The sequence below is a fragment of the Miniopterus schreibersii genome (genome assembly GCF_964146895.1).
Source record: "Miniopterus schreibersii genome assembly, chromosome: 2".
NCBI classification, from domain to species: Eukaryota; Metazoa; Chordata; class Mammalia; order Chiroptera; family Miniopteridae; genus Miniopterus; species Miniopterus schreibersii.
Window position 1 is genome coordinate 168,075,811 of NC_138102.1, and position 22,664 is coordinate 168,098,474.

General features: G+C 44.7%; 1 protein-coding gene across 18 annotated transcripts; it reads left to right on the plus strand.

The window, feature by feature from the left end:
• Window positions 1-836: 836 nt before the first annotated feature.
• Window positions 837-20,738, plus strand: ZNF384 (zinc finger protein 384). 18 transcript variants are annotated; one of them, XM_081127445.1, is made up of 13 exons: window positions 837-989; window positions 1,197-1,252; window positions 2,122-2,181; window positions 8,618-8,688; window positions 9,269-9,506; window positions 9,742-9,789; window positions 9,990-10,323; window positions 11,153-11,245; window positions 15,141-15,365; window positions 16,065-16,247; window positions 17,751-17,829; window positions 18,618-18,776; window positions 19,358-20,738. In XM_081127445.1, the coding sequence occupies exons 4-13, from the start codon at window positions 8,623-8,625 to the stop codon at window positions 19,751-19,753; spliced, it is 1,821 nt and encodes a 606-aa protein (XP_080983571.1). In that variant the 5' UTR covers window positions 837-989; window positions 1,197-1,252; window positions 2,122-2,181; window positions 8,618-8,622; the 3' UTR covers window positions 19,754-20,738. The 18 variants fall into 18 exon arrangements, with proteins under 18 accessions (XP_080983571.1, XP_080983582.1, XP_080983586.1 ...); XM_081127456.1 differs by lacking the exon at window positions 1,197-1,252; XM_081127460.1 differs by lacking the exon at window positions 1,197-1,252 and having other exon boundaries at window positions 8,622-8,688.
• Window positions 20,739-22,664: the final 1,926 nt, after the last annotated feature.

Sequence of the window (22,664 nt, forward strand, 5' to 3'; positions counted from 1 at the left end):
GTGGGAATTCAGATAAAGGGACCATTATGGGTTGGAGCAATCAGGGAAGGCTTCCTGAAAGAGTTCATATTGTGTTCATTTATGCAACAAATGTTAACCGACCACAAACTAAATGCCAGGGTCTGAGGATACAGCAGCAAACAATTCAAAGACCTTGCCCTCAGGAAGCCAATATTCTAGTGGGAAGAGATGGAAACAATATGTCAGGTAGTGATGAATGTCATATTTAAAAGCGAAGCAGAGTGAGGAGACAGCGTTGTGGACGTGGGCTACGAGAACATAGAGATCCAAGAGGAGAGTAAAGGGTGTGGTCAGGGAGGGGTCGGATTTTGATGACTGGGGAGAGGTTATTACTCTCTGGGCCTAACTAGTGACCTCAGAAAACTGACATCCTGTCCTTAGCCGCATATTCAAAGCATTAAGAAATTCTTGAGAGTACCATATAAGAAAAAAGAACGGGAACTTCCTACATCAGCCTATACCCCCACCGAAGTAAGGGAAACGGGACCCTAGGCTTTTAAAAATCGTACCTTGATGCATAATTCAGGACCCTGTCGCGATTCCACCCTCCCACTTCCCCAGAAGTCCCTTCCGGAAGCCCGGGGCCGCAGTTCAGACGGTTCGGCTTCTGCCCTTAGCAGAACCCGCCTTCACTTCCGTTGTGGCGTCACATCCACAGGGGGTTCTACCGGGTCCCCGGGCAGAAGCCACTTCCGCCCCTCCTTGGCGTAACTTCTATCCGCAGTATTCCCGGCGCCATCGGCGCCGGATGTGCTCTACCGCTTCCGGAAGTGACTCGACCTTTGCATTTCCCCCCCTTCCCCATTGCCGACCCCCGCTACATTGCTATTTCCCTCCCTCCCCCCCTTTTCGTTTCCGGCGCTCCCGCCTTCTCTCGGTGGTGGCTCAACTCGGAGCGTGTGGGGGGGAGGGAGGGGGCGTGGAGGAATTGGGGTTCTCGGGAGCACTAGCGGCAGCACCACTTCCGGGTGAGTGTTAGGGGGAGGGAGGGCGGTAGAAAGGGGGCCACCCACTGCCTGGAGCCCCCGCCCTGCGGGTGTCTCGCGCGCATTCCGTGCGTGTGAGTGTGTGGGTCTGTCTCGCGCCTGAAGTGCGTGCCCGCGCGTTCCGCCGCGTGCTCCCCCTCCCTCGCCCCCTTCAGTCCTCCCACCCCAATCCGCTCCCTCCTCTCCCAGCCATCGCCGCCCCTCCCGCACTCTGGCTCTGGCGCCGCCGCAGCCGTCGCCGCTGGGTGAGTCTCGCGCCGCTGCAGCCGGCGCGCGCCGAGCTCTCTGCTCCTCCCCCTCCCCTTTTCGCTGAGGGGGGGGCTTGGAAGGGGGGGCTTCACGGTGTGACTGTACGTGTGTCCGTCCCGGAACCGGAAGTGGTTGTGGAGGAGCGGGCGATGGGGAGGAATGGGGGGGCTTAGGGGGCGGGTGTCTGTCCGGTGTGTGGTAGAGTTCAGCTCCCTGGAGGAGGAGGGACGTCCCAAAGAAGGGTCTTTGAGGCTGGGGTGGGGGGGCGATATCAGGAGAAGGCTCCCAGCGGCTCTTTCAAGGGAGCAAAGGTTGGGGGGGGACAGCTGGGGTCTCCAATAGATAGACCACTGTGCAGCTGAGAGAGGTACTTCTTGGTGCAAGGCCTTTGGTAGGCAGGGGCGAAGTCCTCGAAGAAGTGAGGGTGGGGGGAGACCAGAGGAAGTGGCTGGGCCTGAACTGGCACTGTGCCTGACACAGGGCTTGTGCATCCCCCCAGTCCTCAGTTTTGCCCTCTGAGCCAATCCTCAGGGGCAGGGACCTTTCTCTTCCAACTCTTCTGTTCTCTGACTCCTGGTTACCTGTGGCCCTGAGGAACGAAAGAATCAGTGTCTGAGACCAGGAGTGGAACCCAAACACTGGTGATAGAGTTCATCTTAGTTTCTGGGAATTAGATTTATTTCCCTTGTAACTACATAGGGGTGGCACTGCACTGCTGTTGTTATATCCTTGCACCTTTGGATTGTTGTTTGGGGGTCCAACCGCCTGCCTATTGACTGACTGCTGACAGTCAAAAGAATTCCTCCACAGTTCTCTGGTGTCTGCACCCTTACTGGCCCCTGTAACCCAGACAATTTGTTTACAGAAAGTTCAGGAGCCCTGGAAAGGAGAAAGAATAAAACAACAGGAGGAAGAGAGAGAGAGGGTAAGACAATTTTGGGTTAACGTTTTTTCTGGTTTGGGGGAAGAAGGGGTCATAATAAAATAGTTTCTTTGGGAGACAGTATGACAGAATTCTTTTAAGTAATAGCAATTGTAATACTGGTGTTTGCTATGGGAGAAAAATCAGCCTTTTCCTACTATCTCTTTCCTACTATCTTCCTGGGATACCCAGGAAGTTTATGTGTAAAAAGTTGGCTCTGGACCCCATCACCTTCCATTCCCACCAGTACTCATCAGGAGTGAATTATGAAATGTACAAGTGAAATTGTGGAGTAGTGTTGCATTGTGTCCAAAGGAGAAACTTATTTCTACTTTGGGGACAAATGAGCTCTAGTTCTAGTGTAGTCCTTGTGGCATAGCTTATGGAATTGCTTTCCTATATCTGGAACCAGCAGAGTTGAGTTTAGAGTGGGGTTAGTATCCTTAATATCACAGCTTAGTGTTTGGGCTGGATCTGTTGGGTGATTGAATCTATGACACAGTTATTTGAATTTGATGTGGCAGGGTGAAGTTTTCAGGGAAAAACTGGTTTATAGATAGTTTGAAGTGGATGAAACTGTATGGAGTGGAAGAATTCAAAATACGAGACTTGATGGCAACAGAGTTTTAGGCAGCCTGAAAACGACCATGTATTGATCCATGAGTTTGGAGTTCAGTCAGAGCTTGTAATCCTAGAGGTGTGTTCCTAAGAACCAGTTCCAGGCTGGTTTATAAAATGTGTTCCTCATAGGTTTCTGAGCCAAGTTATGATTAAATATAAGGTGCATATTCTCTCATCCCCAGCCTTTTTTTTCCCCCTCCTGCCTCACATTGTGTAGATCCATTGGAGGGCAAGGGGAACCACTGTGTTCTTTCCACAGGATACAGGGTATGATGGTCCCGCAGTGCCCAGGGTAGACAGTGAGGACCCTGATTGTCAGCTGTGTAGTGGTAGTGGTCCTGTTGGTCTCAAATAGGTGTGATGTGATGGTCTTTCCTAATAGAATTGGGATAACCTGTTCTGAGTTATTTTGCATTTGGGAGAGTGTACAGATAGTAGGAAGGCCCCATATTCTATTGGGACTGTCCTTCTTGAATGTCCTTAGGATCTGAGAAAAAGACTTTGTTTCCTTACTGAGTAAAAAATGGTTCTCTGTGTTTCTTCACTTCAAGTCCTTAACTAATATTGCAGCCTTCTGCAGTTGTGCATTTTGGAACAGTTTTGCTCAATAGGGTGTCTGAGATCCATGGGTCAAGTTCTTTCTGTAGTTGAATTTGAATTGATTGTTCTTTGCATCTCTATTTCTCGTAAGTGCTTCTAGTTGGTGATTACTAAGCTGGAGGCTATAGAACTAATACTTTTGGGTAGTTCCTTTGTAATTATGTGGTCTTTATGTAATTTTCACTAATTGTTTCTAATAGTCCTCATCACATGGAAATATTTCTCTTTGTTCCTTTCAGGAGCACTTTGAGCATTTTATTCTTTTTCTGTTTTGTGTTGCCTTCATTCCAAACCATATGCCTTGTGAATTTGTTTTAAGGGGTTTATTCTGCTCCATCCTTTACCCAAATAAAAACTTAGTAGAGTTGTAAGTTACTCAGTCGTCCATTGACAGTCCTAAAATTACATTCCAGAAGTCTTGATTCCTAGGTCCATTCCTAGGTGGTTGTTGTATTTCATGATTTTCTAAAGGTTGGTTGTGTTAAACGAATGTTATTTTCCTGAGAAAAGAAAATCATGCTTTATTTGGAAAACAAAATTGTAGTGAGTACTGGGAAAGAGTTGGTGGTCTTCATCATATATACAAAAACCATATGCTGGAAGCAGTAACATCTTTATTCCTTGATGACTGGTAGCATTGTGGAAGGATGGACAGAGCTCTGGTGCAAGAGTTCAAGTCCTACTGTGTGTTTCATGGATGATATGTAATATTGTCTTTTTTTTTCACTTCCTCAGTGCTTCCAAGATTTCTTTTGAGATTGAAAAATAAATAAGTAGTTCCTTGAACCTTTTTTTTTTTAATCCTCACCCGAGGATATTTTTTCCATTGCTTTTCAGAGAGAGATTGATGTGAGAGAGACACATTGATTGGTTGCCTCCTGCACATGCCCCAACCAGCCCAGACCAAGCCTGCAACTGAGGCACCTGCCCTTGATTGGAATCAAACTCGAGAGGCTTCAGTAGAGGGTTGATGCTCTAACCACTGAGCAGAACCAGCTAGGATATTTCCTTGAACCTCTTGAAAGAAAAGTACTGTCCAACTTAATTATAGTAAACCTCTCTTCTTTTTCTTTTCTTTTTTTTAAAATCTTTATTGATTTCAGAGAGAGGGAGGGAGAGGGAGAGAGCTGAAACATCAGTGATGAGAGAGTTATCATTGGTCAGCTGTCTTCTGCACGCTCCCAGCTGGGGATCGAGCCCACAACCTGGGCATGTGCCCCCACCAGGAATTGAACCGTGATCTCCTGGATCCTAGGTCAGTGCTCAACTGCTGAGTCACGCCAGGTTGGCCGAAAACCTCCCTTCTTATTAACAGTCAAGGCACAGTGCCGTGGTAAAGTTGAAATTAGAACCCAGATTTTGTTTTTCTTTTTTTAAGTATATCTTTATTGATTTCATAGAGAGGAAAGGAGAGGGATAGAGAGATAGAAACATCAATGATGAGAGAGTCATTGATTGGCTGCCTCTTGCACGCCCCCCACTGGGGATCGAGCCCGCAACCCGGGCATGTGCCCTGACCGGGAATCGATCCGTGATCGCCTGGATTCTGGGTAGACGCTCAACCGCTGAGCCACGCCCGGCCAAGCAGAACCCAGATTTTCAATCTTCCAATATACTTCTTCCCACTTACTGTGTTTTTCCTTCTTTCTTGCCCTTCAGGGGCTATAATAGAATCCTTCCCAGTCTAGAGTAAACCAGTACGTTTTTAGTATATTGGCATAGTCATCAAAACTGGCGCTCTGTGTAGAGATGAGATTTCCCCATAATATCATTGGGCTTCTTAAAGTTTTGGAATGTTGTTGATACATGCCTGCTTGGATGTCAGGATAGTTAGGTGAAAGTTCCTCCATGAATGATAATTAAGAGGTTAAGTGGTCAAATGGACAATAAATAGATATTTGAGGGATTTTACCCCAGAGGTACCCTGTTATACAATTCTGGCGGCACCATTTACATGTATTTCTGGCATGAGCATTCCTTCTTGACTCTCCATTTGATCTCATTTCAGGTATATAGAACTTTAAATCAGCCTTTTCAGAACAGCAGTATAGCACTTCTCAGGTGTCATTTTGCAGGCAAATATTGCTTCTAGTTGGCTGAGCAGTACTCTGCATGAGCCTCCATTTTGGGCTGACATATTTATCAGAAGCCCACAAAGCACATTTATTATTCTATCCTAGGACCAGCTGTGGTTCTGATGTTCAGCTTTGTTCTCTTAAGAAACAAAGCAGAGTGATAGACTGGGTATCCGTGGAAGTGGAGGGGCCTCTCTGGACAATCTGCACTTTTTACTCAGACTCCACATGATTCTAAAATCAGTTGTCTTGGTGGCTAAGTGAGGTTTCACAGGATGTGGACAGAGAATATCATCTTAAACTGCTGTCATCAGAATTTCATTTTTTAAAACATTAGGACTACCTGAAAAATGCATAGTCCATTCCTGGAAATATTTTAAATTTTAATTCGTGAATCAAGTCACAACGTCAGAGAGTATGCAGTTCAGTTGTATGGTGTGTTTTATATATATATATATATATATATATATCTTTTTTATTGATTTCTGAGAGAGATAGAAACATCAATGATGAGAGAGTCATTGATCGGCTGCTTGCTGCACGCCCCCGACTAGGGATCGAGCCCACAACCCAGGCATGTGCCCTGACTGGGAACTGAACCACCATCTCCTGGATCCTAGGTCGATGCTCAGCCACTGAGCCACACCTACCGGGCAAGTTGTATGGTTTTGATCTCTTATAGAACCCCTTTCCCTGACTTGCTCTGCTATTTACTGTTTGCCTCCTATTTCCTCATTTGAAAAATGGGATTACAGTACCCCATTTTGTTTATAGAATTGTTGTAGGTATTAAATGGTGTGATAGTTGTAAAGTGCTTAGAACAGCATCTTGAACATAATTAAGCACTTAATAGATGTTAATGGTGAAAGTGGTGGTGATATTGTCCACCATGTCACTTTGTATGCCCCCTTTACAGGAAGCTACAGGTGATATTTCCCTCAGAAACCACTTCACCTAAGCCACTTGTAGGACAATATTAATAGATACAGTCTTTTTGGAGAGGGAGGGGCCTTGTCACAGGAATCCTATCTGAGGACATTCTTATTTTCAGGCTCTCAGTTCCTCCCTCCTAAATTTTCACATCCATAATGTGTTTACTTCCTTGAGTCTTTTTTTTCCCCCTTGAGTCTTTAGGGGGATATTGTATATTAGACCCTTCTTTCTTTTGCTCTCCAGCCTAATTCTCTATTACATTTCTTTCATATATTACCATTCTTGTTTCATTTCAGCTAAAATGTTAGACAAAGTGGAGTCGTGAGTTAAAGTTTGAACCCCTTGCAGTGTTTTTAAAATCTGTATGTGTGGAGTCCGCTGTCATTCAGTTTATTAAATATGGGGTTGCTTACTGGGCGGTGAGTCCTGTGTTAGAAACTGGAGAGGTCCAAGACGTGATCCCTACCTCCCGAAAAGCTTAGCAAGATTGGATCCCTGTAAACTGTAATCTGATTGTTTCTTGATTTCTCTTGCCTAAGGAGGACCTGAGGCCCCTACTGCTGGGAGGAAAAGGTCATCACCTTTTTTGGAGACTATATTTTATAACTCAGGAAGCAGGATTTACCTGCAGTCAATCCTTGGTCATTTAATATTGAGCCTCATTTGTGTGAAGCTGTTGTAATCACGAATTTGATGTGTTGCCCCTTTCCTTTGCTACTTTTTAGGAAAAAGTAGGCTGAAATTCACTTCTGCTTCCCTTTATAGGATCTATGAAAATTGAGGGTGCTGTTTAATAGAGCAAAAAATGTGAGGAGACTTCTGGAGAAAGATAAGGAACGGGGTTATGTTCAGAGAGAGATCCTTTATGCTTCAACTCCTTTGTTGAAGATCTTTCCTAGTTTCCTTAGTCACTACTTGAAATCAAATTTCTGTGCTCAGTCTACCCTTCAGCTCTTAGTATCTCTGGTCTCTGCTGCCAGCATATCCTCAGCAGGACCTGTGGCTGTAGGTCACAGGTCCTTCCCCACCTGAATCTTGGTTGCTCTTGGCTCAGAGTAACAACATAGTGATCATGTTTATTTCCTGCTGTTCCTTGTTTCCCTCATTCCACCAGTCTCATTCTGCCTCTTCACCTGCTTTCTGCTGGGCTAGATCTTTCCTAGTCCCGAATTTTGGGAAGCTACTCTTGACCAAGATACTGCCAGTTAAGCCTTTCTAGAAGTGATCAGAATGTGAAAATGAGTGAGTGGTGAGATGCCTCTGCTCTTTATTCATCTGTGACTTGCATTGTGATTCGGAGGGATTACTTTTCTTGATTTTTCTTCACTCCTAAAATTTTAAGCTTAATTGTCATCTGTGTACAGAGAAGAACTCACATTCTCAAGTTCAGACTCTTAGAAGCTTAGTGTTAGACAACTACAAAGCAGGAGTCGAGTAATGTGTATGTGTTCTGGCCCACTGTTGTCCCTATTTTGAATCCCTTTAGGTGGATGCTGCTGCTACTGCTGATGCTAGAACCCTTTTTTAAATTGGTAACTCCTAGGTTCTCACTGCTCAGCCCATCATGTGTGGTGTCCAGTGTAGCACCATGGATGTTTAGACCTTGGGATCAGTGGGGTGTGGTCCCCAGATAGAATATGGTACTCAAAAAATACCTCGATTTTGATTCCTGCCCATTTCAGTCTTTAATGCTCTTGGGCATTTTGTGTCCTGGCCTAGAACCTTTTCAAGCTGCATAGAACTATAGATGTGTTGATTGGAACTCTTGAACTTTTTTATTTCAAGGAAGGAGGATTTGAGGAATAAAAGAGAAGAGGAATGGTGATACCCTGCTCTTTGAAGCCAATCAGTAGTTTGCTTTTTGGGACTTTGGGCACATTCCTTCCCCTCTCATGGCTTCAGTTTCTTTTTTTGTCAGCAAAGGAATGTAAAACCAATTCTCTTTCTTGGAGTATGGGAAACATTCTGTGGGTAACTGATATGTGTATAAGTTCTTTCACCAGCATCTTAACTAGGATAGCCTCTATTGAATAGGAATATAATGCTGAGTGGCTCTGACCAATGGGACTAATATGCTAGATCCTAAGGTGTTGACTGCTAATTCCCAGCCATGTGGTCAAAGAAGAAATCAGGAACTCCTCAACTCCCCTTCTCCACTGCTAAGCTTCAGATTTATTCCTGAGTGTGTGATATGGTCCCTCTTTCTTCAGGTAGAATGGAAGAATCTCACTTCAATTCTAACCCGTACTTCTGGCCTTCTATCCCCACAGTCTCAGGACAGGTAGGTTGGGTTTGCTTTTTTGCTCCTCCCCTATGGTATACTTTTTTCAACTCTGAGTAGTAAGTTGTATGACTGTGGAGACTGAAACAAGACAAACCACATGCTTTTTCACCAAGTCCCCATCACTGAGAATTGTATAGGGTTTCTGTTTGGCTTCTCTCTGGAAGCACAAAGGTATTAACCATCACTCCTTGATATCCAAGGAGGACAGGCAATGCTAAGTGCTTAGGGAGCAGACAAAAGCATACTCTCCCTGAAGAAGCCACACCCACCCCCTCCCCATTCCTTTTCCTTTATTTATTTTTTAAAAATTACTGTTGACATCATATATTAGTTTCAGGTGCACATCATAGTGATTAGACATTTCTATAATTTATGAAGTGATTTCCCCCCCCCCCATAAGTCTAGTACCCATCTGGTACCATGCATAGTTATGATATTATTGACTCCCTATGCTATACTTTATATCCCTGTTACTATTTGTATAACTGGCAGTTTGTACTTAGTGCTCTTCACCTTTTTTACTCATTCCCCTACCCCTTCCCATCTGTTTGTTCTCTGCCCCTTCCATTTCTTTCAGATTGAGAACACGATGTTCATCAACAAGATGAAGGATCAGCTGTTGCCAGAGAAGGGCTGTGGGCTAGCTCCACCCCACTACCCCACCTTGCTGACAGTGCCTGCCTCAGTGTCCCTGTCCTCTGGCATCAGTATGGACACAGAGTCCAAGTCAGACCAGCTGACCCCACATAGCCAGGCATCCGTTACCCAGAATATCACGGTGGTCCCTGTGCCGTCTACAGGACTAATGACTGCTGGTGAGCAACTCTGCTCTTCTCCAATCTGAGGTGTTGATCTTCCATGATCAGTACCCCAGGCTGGAGGGCTTCAACAACATGGGGAGTGGGAAATGTGTTTGATTACTCAATCAAATTTTTATTAAGTGCCTACTGTGTGCCTAGCAATGCGCTAGGCATTGTGGGGGATACAAAGAAGTAGAAGATGCGGTCCCTGCCTTTGAGGAGGTGACATTCTTTCCTTCTCTGAATCAAGGAGTCTCCTGTTCTCAGAGGTGGAGAAGAGAAGGGAGTCAATCAAGGGGTAAATCTCACTGTTACTGGGGTTGGGGTGGGGACAGGGGTTAGGAGACCATTATTTTTTTACAGGGTTTGGGGTTTCCTATATACTCTGGGCTGGGGGGGGTGGTAAGGGGTTAATTAGACAATGATCTGGGGAAATGAAATAGGATTAGAATCAGAACTGGACAACATGACACCATCTCCTTTTTCTCCCAATCCTAGGTCCTGGTTTGGTAATCACGTCCCCCTCAGGCTCCCTTGTGACCACAGCCTCATCAGCTCAGACCTTCCCCATTTCGGCTCCCATGATTGTCTCAGCTCTTCCCCCTGGCTCACAAGCCCTGCAGGTGGTCCCTGACCTCTCCAAGAAGGTGTCATCAACCCTAACGGAGGAAGGAGGTGGAGGTGGTGGTGGAGGTGGTAATGTGGCTCCTAAGCCCCCCCGGGGCCGAAAGAAGAAGCGGATGTTGGAATCAGGGCTGCCCGAGATGAATGACCCTTATGTCCTCTCCCCTGAGGATGATGATGACCATCAGAAAGATGGCAAAACCTATAGGTATGAATGATCCTGGGGTAGGATGGGGTGAGGATCCTTGTCTCAGCTTCCCTACCCTGTGTCTTACCCCTTATCAGGCTGTATGCTCTGCCAGCTTTCCACCTCCGATCCATGTGCATGTCAGTTGTTTTATCATGGGGCAGGAAGGTAGAGCTTCTAGCACTTCTCTGGTGCCTCTTCCCCCAGGATGCAGACCCTTTGGGGTCATCAGCATTGACTTATTTTTGAGTGACATAATGGAGTTCGTTCTTGTAATGAGGCTTTAGACTGGGTTTGAGACTGTCTCCAGCTCCTTTTTGCTTTCTGCATTTTCCATTCCTATTTTTCCAAGAAACCTTTCTGGTAAGCCCCTCACCAGTGTGCCATCCACTGGTGTTCTTGGGCCGTATTTGGGCAGTGAGCCTGCCTGACCCTGCATGGTTGGGATAATGGGAGGGGTCTATATAAAAAGGTGGTAGGTATTCCTCCCTACCACCCTTCCCTCACTTATGCTTATAAAATGACTATTTGTTCACTCTCTAATTCATGGAAGTCCTTTTGATTCTCCTACTGCCTTCAAGTTGTCCTTTGCCAGAAAGCATTATATTTGCATGTGGTACTGTACAAAAATAATTACATAAATAAATTTCCCTGCCCTTTGAACATTGGAAATCTTTTAATTCCCTTGACAACTATCAAGGCCCCTAGTGGGTTTGGGGAGATTGGTCCCAGTGTATAGAGTGGGATAACCACTGTCACAGCTTTGACACAGACAGGGGCAGATATGCATGGCTGGGAGACTGGGTCTGTCCTTAGTGTACCGAGATGGGCAATGTTGTTCCCATTTTAGGAGCGAAGGGAACTGCGGCACAGGAAATGGACAGAGCCTTGGGCTCATGGATTCAGTTCCTGGCTCCACCACGAACTTGCTGTGTGACCCTGGGCAAGTCCTTTCCCCCTCTCTGGGCCTCAGTTTCCTCATCTATAAAATGGGGAGAATTCTGTTTCTGCCTCCCATTTGTTGGGGGTATATATCAGATAAGATTTGAAATGTTGGGAACTTCAAAAGAGATAAAAAATAGTCATCATTTAACATTTATTATTATTTGTGTTGTACACTTCTGTAGAGAGCAGCTACAACTACAGAGCTTTTAAATTCCTCTTTGTAAGTGAAAATGAGGGAAGTATTGCTGTGCAGAAAGTGTTGAGCACTACAGAATTCAGTTTATAATCCGAAAGTTCATTGCAGCTTTATTATTACAGGTGTACCCCACTTTATACAATAAAAGTGTTCCTGGAAAATGTTTACATCATATCATATTATAAAGGTACCTGACAAGTTTGATTCATTTAAAGGCATTCTTTTATATATCATTTCATAAAATGAAAATCCCTCTTAAATATATTTTATAGAAATCTGGATTTTTATGTATTTGCTTAAAGTGAGGACATTGTGACGTGGAGATGCACCTATACAAAATTTGCTGTGGTAGGAGTAGTGAGGGGCTTCTCTGACACCCTGTGAAGCCCTTCGCATGGATCAGGAGCCTCTGATTCTGCCAAGGTTTTCTTGTTTGTTAGTTTTTTGGACCCACATTAAAGCCCTGGACTTCCCAAACTGTATATATGAAAAGAAATGTGAATATATAATTGGAAGGATGCCCTGGTGGGATTTTCTGCACCCTCTATGTTTTTGGAATTCTTGACAGGCTCCACACCTAAAGAAAACTCTAAAATTTAAAGGCAACTAATTATATCTAGGTGAATGGGATTTCTTCAGAAACTCAGAACTCTGAAATTCCAATGGAATCTTTTTAATCATAGAAGATCCCTCTTTCGATGCATGCGTGGGTCAACCACATCCATTCCTGTGGCCAGTGGCATCTGACTGTGTGTTGGGGGAATTGGGTTCTGTTGCTCTGGGCAAGTCAACTTATTTCTGACTAAAGAGTTCCCATCTATAAAATGGGAAGATCAGTTGTGGCCCTCATCTATCTTGTGGAAATGTTTTGAGGGAAAATCAGAGTATTTGAAATTGTTTTTGAGTAGGTTAGGAAAAAAATGGGATGATAATTCAGAATGGTTATTATAAACAAGGCGATTGCATTTCATGCCTCCAGAGGGTCACCATTCTTGTGTTGGATGTGAATGGTGCCTCCTGGAGTTGTGCACTGTGATATGGGGTGCCAGCTTTCCTCTCCCCTGCTAACTGCCCACTGTCACAACTCTCCTACATCAGATTTCTTTTCACCCACCCAACACTTGGCATTACTTGTACTCTTTTTATTTGGCTTCATAGGATTTCAGAGTTGGAAATACTTTTAATGGTCACCTAAGCTGTCTTTTCTCTATAGTTTTAGTCCTCTAAACATTCTTGGAAGATGATTCTCCAGCTCTCCTTGAATACCTTTAGTGTGAAGAATCTTTAAATTAGGCTAGATCATAGCTTTGTAGTGAATAACTGTCCTTTGGCACATTACTTAACCTTTCTGGGCCTTTGCGTTCCTTTCTGTAAACAGGGATAGTACTTTCTAGCTTGTTGTGAGGGGTGGAAAAAATGTATTTAAAGTTCCCTGGCAATATCCAGCACAACAACAAATGGCAAACTGTTATCATTATTATACCTAGTACCTTTTGAAACTGCTAGCCATGTTGTCAGTCCATTATAGATGAACTTAAGTTTTTCGAATTCTTCTCTAGTTGAAAATTTTGATGAAGAGGGTTATTTCCTCTTCTATAATTAATTTCATACTAAGGGTGTAATCAGCACTCATACACTAACTAAATGAGATTTTGTTTAAGTTAAAATGAATGTGTTGTTCCACTATAAGAAATTTTAGCAACGAAGGGAAATTATTTTGTAACTTTAGTCCAGCTCCCCTCTAAGTGACAATGCGTCCAGTTTCTAACCTCAGTCTTAGTGAAACTATAGTAGCATGAGCACATCCATCAGCACTGATGCTGTTAACATTAATGCAGTTTTATAATTATTATTTTTTTAACATTTCTGTTGATTTTTAGAGAGAGAATAAAGGGGAGGGAGGGAGAGAAAAACATTGGTATGAGAGGGAAAATCGATCAACTGCCTCCTTCATGCCTCCTACTGGGGATCAAGCCCTTATCCTAGGCATGTGGCCTGACTGGGAATCAAACTGGTAACCTTTAGGTGCACGGGATGACACCCAGCCAACTAAGCCACACCGGCCAGCGAAATGCAGTTTTATTATTAGAGAACACTGGCTTACTTTTGACTGTCCTGGGTGTTTGCTGAACCTTATAGGGCCTACCAGATATTTATCTCTCCATTTTACAGACCAGAAAACTAAGGTCTGGATTGATGAGCAATCCTGTAACTGAACCCTGAGTAGAGATCCCAGGTGTCTAGACTTCCCACTGACTGTCTTCCATTGGCTGCGTCCTTTGGACTGTGCTACCTATAAACAGAACCTCCCCACCTCCTATACAATGGTTGGGCGTCCCAGACAAGAGTCAGGGATTGGTAAACTGGTAATTGGGTTTCCTTCAGAGTTATCAAGTAACTAGAGAAATAGAAATTGGCCTTAATGATTAGAATTTTAATAGAGGCATTAATAGAGGGATCATACCCCAGCTAACAGTAATATCTTTTTTTCTGAGCAGCTCGGAGTTCTTTGTAGCCTTGATCTCAGTTAATTCTCTAAAAATTCTTCTGGGATCAGAAAAAAGTAGAAATCATCCCTCACACCATCCCAAGCCCCTCTCACAGAGATAAGTTGGGAGCACCCAGAGAAGAGGGACTTGTTGCAGTTACCTGGCTTCCAGGCTGTTGCCCTTTCTACCAGTCCACAGTATGCACTGGTGACTTGTTTAGGAATGTTAGGGTTCTAGCTCACATATAAATAGCTTTTACCCAATAAAGTCTGAATAGTTGTGGTTTGTCCTGCTCAGAGGCCTTCTTACTTTGAATTGTTGGGCAGTGTTTGAGCAGGAAGATTACCAGCTTGGGATGAGTGAAAGTGTGTTCAGATGCTATTGATGTCAACCCAAAGTGCTGATATTGGCTCCATGTGTGAGGAAAGAGGAAAGGTTTAGCGCAGAAGCTCAGTGTTTTGCAAATCTTTTTCTCCTAAATATTGGAGGGACACAACCCACTCCTAACAGATACCTTGGCTCATTGCAAAAGTGGTTTTCACTTAATTGCCTAGGGGGTGGGGGTTAGCTGGCTGGTGGAACATCAGATATAGGGTGGAGGCATACATGGTTTGGAAAAAGCTCCTCCAAGTACTGTAATTCTAATACTTACCCACCCCCATCCCTCTAGGGATCCTTGGAAAAAGGAAGTAGGAGAAAATCAGAGAAAGCAATTATCTGAGGAGAGAGGAGAGGAATCCTGGGTAATCGAGTCAGTTTGTCCTCATCATTTCAGGAGCTTGAGGAATACCTGAGGGATGTACTTTATACATGGGAAATTGGAGGAAAGAGTTCTTTTAAAGTTTGAAATTAAATTATAGGCAGAAGGAAAGCAGAAGTTAGCTGATAATCCTAGCCAGTGAAATTCACATCAACTCAGAACCCATAATAATTTTTCCTGTCTTACTTGGTTGAATTCTTGTTTCTCTACACACTTAGGGAGTCCAATCATTCAGCACACATGTATTGAGTATTTATATTGTACTGGGCTATGTTAGAAGCTTCGGCTATAAAAATAAATAAAACAGAGCTCCTCCTTTCATGGGCCTTACAATGTAGTTGGAATAGGAGAGAATTCAGAGAGGTTGGCTTCTTTGGAAGTGGAGGGGAGGGTTCAGCAATGCCCTCTTGGTGGGAAGGGTTCTAACCACTGCCCTCACTTGGCCCAGGTGCCGGATGTGCTCACTGACATTCTACTCAAAGTCGGAGATGCAGATCCACTCCAAGTCACACACCGAGACCAAGCCCCACAAGTGCCCACATTGTTCCAAGACCTTCGCCAACAGCTCCTACCTGGCCCAGCACATCCGTATCCATTCAGGGGCTAAGCCCTACAGTTGTAACTTCTGTGAGAAATCCTTCCGCCAGCTATCTCACCTCCAGCAGCACACCCGGTAAGGCTGCTCTTGGTTTTACCCCACTACCTGGCTGTGAGCCCCTCACCCTGAGACCGTGTTGCCTGTGCCTACCGTCCTCTCCACGTTTCCTTTTTCCCTTTTCAACTTTGCCTTTTGGGAGCCTCAATTCTCTCCCATTACTGTCTGTGAAAATTAAACTATGTCTTAGGAGTTTGGGAGGGTGGGGGCTGGAAAATTGTGGTCTTCAATCCCAAAGTCTGGAACGATTTTTGTGGTTTCTCTCTGTGTCTGTGTTTGGAAATCTTCCACAGAGCAGGCCCTGCTTTTACTATATGCTTCAGTTCAGAGCCAAGGTGTGCATTCAACTTCAGGTCCATGGGGAACAGGCGGTATTGGTCTTTGTTCAAATTACAATTTGGAAGCAGGGTATCTGTGGTGAGTGTGTAACCTTAGAACCAAATGGAGGGTTGACGAAACTGAAATCTTTAAGGTTACCAGGAGCCAGGGGTTGCAGCTCTTCATCATCTCACTGCCATTCTAGCCACCGACTTAAGATCAGCAACAACCTAGATTTGGTGTCCTCGTCATTAGCCTCTCCAGGCTGGAGTGTATTTGGGAGGAGGGAGGAGGGGGTGTTCTCATCCGTCAAGCAACATCATTTCACCCAGCAGAGAGCTGAGCCCATGGTGTCGAACTGCTTCCTCCTCCCCCCTTCCCTCCTCTCCTCTCCGGCAGGATCCACTCCAAGATGCACACGGAGACCATCAAGCCCCACAAGTGCCCGCACTGCTCCAAGAGCTTCGCCAACACCTCCTACCTGGCTCAGCACCTCCGTATCCACTCGGGGGCCAAGCCCTACAACTGTTCCTACTGCCAGAAGGCCTTCCGCCAGCTCTCCCACCTCCAGCAGCACACACGGTAAGGGAGAGTGGCAGGCTACTGCCCCCGTCCCGCTGGCATGCCCTCCCCACCCCCGCCCCGGACATACACAACAACCCGCATGCGGGGGGCGGGGGAGAAACCTGGCTGGAGGAGAGACCTGGCTGGAGGAGAACACGACTGGCATCTGGGAAAAAGAGCAAACTACAACATGAAGACACAATTGGATGCTCAGAACCTTTCTGGGGCAAAATCTGCATTGGACAGATGCAATGACTTCGTGATATTCCCAGATGCATGGGAGGAAGAGACTGACCTGGAACAGAGACAACTTTGATTTCCCTCATTTCCTTCCCTGAAAACGGCCATGCACACATCTTGCAAGGTTTTCTACTTGGTGCCAAAGCCAGGGCATTTGAAGATGATACCTCTAGCCCTTACAGCACCACTTATGAACAGGAGGTAGAGACTTTAGCTGGGTACCAGCCTGGTGACAGAGTAACAAGCAAGCTCCAAGGGATGCCAGGAGTAGAAAACAAAACCAAGCATGGTCTTAAATCCTAAAGAGCCAGCAAACAACGAAAAAGCTCATACTTCATAAGGATACTGACTGTTTGTCCCATGAATCTGGAGTGACTAGGAGGAAGTGACCCTGCTAAATAGAAGACTTGATATCCTTCAGTGGTATCTGAAGTTGGAACTGGAGTCCAGACTTACTAGACACCTGGCTGCTTCTGGACATGGTGATCTTCTTAAAGTGGTCAAACATCGTGCTTTGTGAAGAAGAGTTGGGCTTTCCTCACAAGGAGACATATCCTGTGATGTTTTCAAGATTTTATACCTGAGGTCTAGAAAACTACCTGGTCACAAAGATGGCTCTGAAGTCCCTAATGAGAAGCAGGTGTCCATTTACCCTCAAGCCCTTGGCTCATCTCAGTGGAGGACCCTTGTAGAGTTTTGGAAAGAGGTCAAATTGGTACTAAATTAGACATTTCCTGCCATTAGAGGGTTGGACTGGGAAAAGCCTGAAGGAGTTTCTACAAGTATTCATATCACTGCTGCTTTTCACATTTATCATAACTCTGTGTTTTTCTTTGATACCGGAACTTTCTCTGGGAGTGGTGCTTTAGGCTGAGGAGATAGTTTCTGGTTGCATAGTGGGGGCCAAGGAAAAAGTGTTATGTGTTTCTTTTTCCCTACTGTTGTGTCTACCTTATGTTTCTGAGCATTCATCATGGACAGTTACTGTAGGAGCTTACTTGTATACCAAATTGTGAACTGTCTGTCCCTGGGCTTCCGAGCCACCAGTCCCTCCCCCAGCAGAGGGGAGCCCATCTTAAGCTGAGTGATACAGGCAGTGAGCAGAAATCAGGCACTACAGCCTGATCTGTGTCAGGAGCTGAGATGTCCAGGAGGCCCATCACATACTACTCCCACTCCTGTGGGAGGGCAGGAGTGGCCTTGAGGAGGCTTGTTAAGGAGCCAATCCCCAAGTCGCCTTGCTGACAGCCTTTCCCTTTTTTGTTTTCTTATGCCGTGCAGAATCCACACCGGTGATAGACCGTACAAATGTGCACATCCAGGCTGTGAGAAAGCCTTCACACAGCTCTCCAATCTGCAGGTAAATGTTTCTCCCTTCACTTGAGGCCTTGACTCTAAGACTTAGGGTCAAAGTGCCATTTAACTAGTTACAGAAGTTCTCAAACTTTTTCAGGACCCCTTCACAGTTGTAATAATTATTGGGGAACCCAAAGAGCTTTTGTTGATGTAGGTACTATCTAACTACATAGATTTTATGAAACTGAAAAACTGGAAAAGATATTTAGTAACTTGTTTTAAAAATAACAAACCCCTTTGTATGTTAATAAAAATAACATATTCCCAAACACACACACCAAAAACTTGAGTGAGAAGAATGGCACTGTTTTACATTTTTTTCGCATTCCTTTAATTTATGGCTTACCAGAAGATGGCTAGATTCTCATGTCTGCTATGTTCAATCTATTGCATTATTATGCATCATTTAATCTCTGCACAGTCATGAGAGAATGAGAATAAAAAAGCAGACATTGTTTTATTATTTTGAAAGTAGTTTTCACCTTATGGACCCCCTAAAAAAGGTCTTGGTATTCCCTAACGATCTCCATGCCTCACTTTGAGAACCACTGGACTAGTGGGACCAGGCAGAGCCATCATTCTAACTTTCAGGATCCTGGTCTGTGCTGAATGAGTTATGCTTCTTCCCTTAGCCTATGGCTTCTGAAGTTTCTTTTGAAGCAACTTCTACTGCCTTCAGATGGAAAGAGAACCTGGGAGGCTTGACATCCTGCTTAGGGCTTTCCATTAAGGTCAAGGAGGCAGGAGGGAAAAGTCCGATACACTCATCCTTATCTCTACCAATTTTCTCAGTCCCACAGACGGCAGCACAACAAAGATAAACCCTTCAAGTGCCACAACTGTCATCGGGCGTACACAGACGCAGCCTCACTAGAGGTGCACCTATCTACGCATACGGTGAAGCATGCCAAGGTGTACACCTGCACTATCTGTAGTCGGGCATATACGTCGGTGAGTGCTCAGTCTTCTCTTTCCTTCCTCATAGGCCTGTAGACTACAATCCACTTCACCCCATCTTTCCAGATAAAGATCTGTTGTTGTGAATATGCTGCCTCTCCAGCTCCAACTTACAGAATCAGAAAGAACATAAACTAAATAGACCCATAGTTGGCAAATTTAGGGGATGCCTGATCTTTTAAGCCTATAGAGATTGCTAAACAGTGATTCTTCATTTTACTTGAACATAAGACAAAATAAAGCAACTTGAGAATTTGAGAGGAGAAAGATCTGAGTTAGATGTTTTCCATTAGACTCCAGAAAAAGGTTGTAAAGTTGTTCTATTCAAAGATCTCTGAGAACATGACAGTTTTTCCTGTGCCAATCGAATGCCCATGGTGACTCTAAAGGTCCCCCTCTCCTTTCTAGCCAGTAGTGAGCCCTGAAAGTGGCTTATGGGGTGAACTTTTCCATGGTTCAGAATATCTCTGTATAAGTATTGCTCTGTTTAAAGCAAAGTAAGAGCCCAAGGATGCTAGTTATAAGTAACCTCTTTTTTTCTCTTTCTTCCCTCAACTTTTTACCATCTCCCCCAGGAAACGTACCTTATGAAACATATGCGCAAACACAACCCTCCTGATCTCCAGCAACAAGTTCAGGCAGCAGCAGCCGCAGCAGCAGTGGCCCAGGCCCAGGCGCAGGCTCAAGCTCAAGCTCAGGCTCAGGCTCAAGCCCAAGCCCAAGCCCAGGCTCAAGCCCAAGCCCAGGCTTCCCAGGCATCGCAGCAGCAGCAGCAGCAGCAGCAGCAGCCACCACACTTCCAGTCCCCTGGGGCAGCCCCCCAGGGTGGGGGTGGTGGGGACAGCAACCCCAATCCTCCACCCCAGTGTTCATTTGACCTGACCCCCTATAAGACGGCGGAGCATCATAAGGACATCTGCCTCACTGTCACCACCAGCACCATCCAGGTGGAGCACCTGGCCAGCTCGTAGAGACCTGTGCTGCCACCCACTGGGAAGAGGGGGAAGAAGTTCTGGTCCCTTCTCTCCCCAACTCCTCTTGGTGGGAAAGGTCCTCTTCTTCCTTGACAGGCCTTGGCTCCCATCTCCTTGGGCCTCAGGCACGGCCTTCCTTCACAGGATACCATCCTTATTTTCAACTCCTCTTCAAAAGGAATATCAGCCCTCCTGATTGGCAAAGGAATACTGAGCTGGTAGTGTAATCCAGCAGCCTCCCTCCTAAGCATAGCTTTTAAAAATTGGGAGTTGGTGCTCAAGGGAGGGATTTGCTATGACCTCATAGAAACTTTTCCATTGTGGGCACTTAACTCTCTCCTTACCCTCATAATCCTCAAAGTTCAGGCTAATAGAAGACTAGAGGCTGGCCCTCCCAGATGCCAGAGAGAAGGGAATTCTAAATGCAACCAGCCTCCTGTTTTAATCTTGCCTGTGCAAGAACAGAGGTTTCTCATGTGCCCTGACCCCTGGGAGCCATTTTCTTCCCCTCATGGTCTCACTTCAGTTCCTACATAATGCTGGAGGAAGGAGATCTGGGTGTGGGGGTCAGACTCCCTTTATTTGTAAAGGGGCATGGGCTGAGATGTGGTCCCCAAGGGGCCGGCAATCCCCAGAATGGTCAAGGGTAGCTTAGAAGTGTGGGTTATGGTTTTCCTTGGAGCCTCACCTTCTCTGCCAACCAAGGCCCTATACTCCCAGCCTTCCCACCCCCATACTTAAGGAGCTGTGGGAGCTTTGTGTTCTTTATGAAATCCCACAACAAAGGGGTGTTGCAGAGAAGGGAGAGTTCAGGGCAAACACAAGGACTGGACTTAGCTCCCTCGGTGCCACGGTCAGTTGCTGGACATGGATTTATATATAAATATATATATATAAATATATATATATACCCACTCATCACGGCCATTTTTTGTTGTAACCATTTCTGTGTTTATAAATGCATTATCTCTGAGAATTTTCATATTTGATGTTTTATTTTTGTCCTTTTTTCCTCCCACCCCGTCTTCTGGCCAATGCATTTTTTATTTTCTTTTTCTTTTAAATCATGGCAGATTTCAGAGAAAAGAGAAAATGGAAAAAAAAATCAGGAAACCAGTTGTTATGAAGCAATTTAAAATGAAGAAAAAAATTATGTACAAACCAAGGGGTGTTTTTAGAACCTTGTATAGAAATAAATCTGTGTGAAAGGATCAGAGGCAGTGGAGCTACTGATGTGAGCATGGGAAAAGCTACTTGGGGAGATGTTCAAGGCCAGTACTAAGGATTTACACTAGAGTTTGTATATGTGAAGAACGGATGCTGTGTGATGAGACTGTATTCCCCACCATAGAAGGGTCCAGCTTTGTTATTTCTGAAGTGAAATCTTGGTTGATGAGGGTTTCTGCATACAAATCTTGTCATGGGGACTGCATTGCCTAAATATATGAAAGCAAAGTTTCAGTCGTGTTAAAACCACTAAACTCCTTATCAAAGAATTACAAGCTTTGCCTCTTGAAAGGACCTATACTCTTGCCTGAGCATCAGTGGGCTCAGTGCTAATTCCAGTTGGCATGTGTATATATATCTTCATTCTACTATGGCACCTAAAGCCAGAGGTTTCCAGTGGTGGAAACCATAACCAGGATTGAATAACATTGCAGGACAGTTGTGCAGAGAAGTAGAGCATGGTCAGAAAACCTGGACATCAACTCTGGCTCTACTATCAACCAGTGTTGGCCAAGATGCGTCTTCATCTGTTAAATGAAGGGATTGGACTAGATCACCTCCAAGATTACTTTTTGAGGATTAAAAACCTTTAAGCACTGAAAAAGTTGTGACAAAGCTCCCACATCTGATAATATGGCTATCCTTTGGGACTGCTGGGCAATGGTGCTTATTACCCAGTGGAGTGCGATAGTCAATGAAATATTACCCACCTAATTTAGGGTTCTGTCTCCATCTGTGGTGACACTAATGAATATCACATGACCAAATATGCCAATATTTGTTAGCTTCTTGAATATTTCAGTTGAAAAGACCCTTACAGCCCTTCGTCACAGGTTTTAGAACCAGAATCTACTTTTTAAAAAATATGCTCAACTCATAGCAACAATTCTGTGAAGTAGGTACTGTTATTCTCATAAGAAAGGAAATGGGCACAGAGCTTAAATTCCCCGGGGGCATGACGTTTTAAGAGTGAAGTGTAGGTTCTATTGTCTTACCACCTGCTCAGTTATAAATGTGGAGTTTCAACTAATACTTCTTCACATACTTGGTCTAAATTATGTGGCCGAAAACTTGTTTCATTAAAAACCTACCATGTAACATTGATAATTATCAAGAATGTGAGTTAGGCGTGACAGTGATCTCCAAGACACTGTCTTACCAACATCACTATTAGGGGCTTTGAGTTCTGTCTCACTAGTGTGGTGGCAGCCTGTCATGCACTTGATTGCTTTCCATCCTGATGAAAAGCATAGTTTTCATTGTACTGTAGCTAAGTAGGGTTGATAGCTGGCATCTAACTGGCCCAGGTGTGACAGCTCCATGCCCCAATCCTTTCAGAATCATGGTGCTAGTCTACATAATATATAAACTCGAATAAAAAGGGAGACAAAAACGAGGGAAGGCCAGAAGCACTGTCATTTTATGTGAAGGTATTTGTAAAGGACAAGAATCCTGACGAGGTGTGGAGAATTACAGATTTATTGCGGGATTATCGATTTACTCATATTTATAAGCAAAGTTGATAATCTACTTTTCTCATGTTAAAAAATAATCCTGGGAGTTGGTATTCGGGTGAGTGAACAGAAATACAGATGGTCTAATCTAAACACTTTGGGTCTGCCTCCCCAACTTCAAGAAACTAGCTACCTTGAAAAAAGCATTCAGCCAGGATCAGCTCTAG

Coding starts and splice junctions, on each gene's coding strand:
- ZNF384 (XM_081127445.1), top strand. CDS start 8,623: ATGGAAGAATCTCACTTCAATTCTAACCCGTACTTCTGGCCTTCTATC. Junction 11,246..15,140: donor AACTTGCTGTGTGACCCTGG/GCAAGTCCTTTC, acceptor CACTTGGCCCAG/GTGCCGGATGTGCTCACTGA. Junction 15,366..16,064: donor CACCTCCAGCAGCACACCCG/GTAAGGCTGCTC, acceptor CCTCTCCGGCAG/GATCCACTCCAAGATGCACA.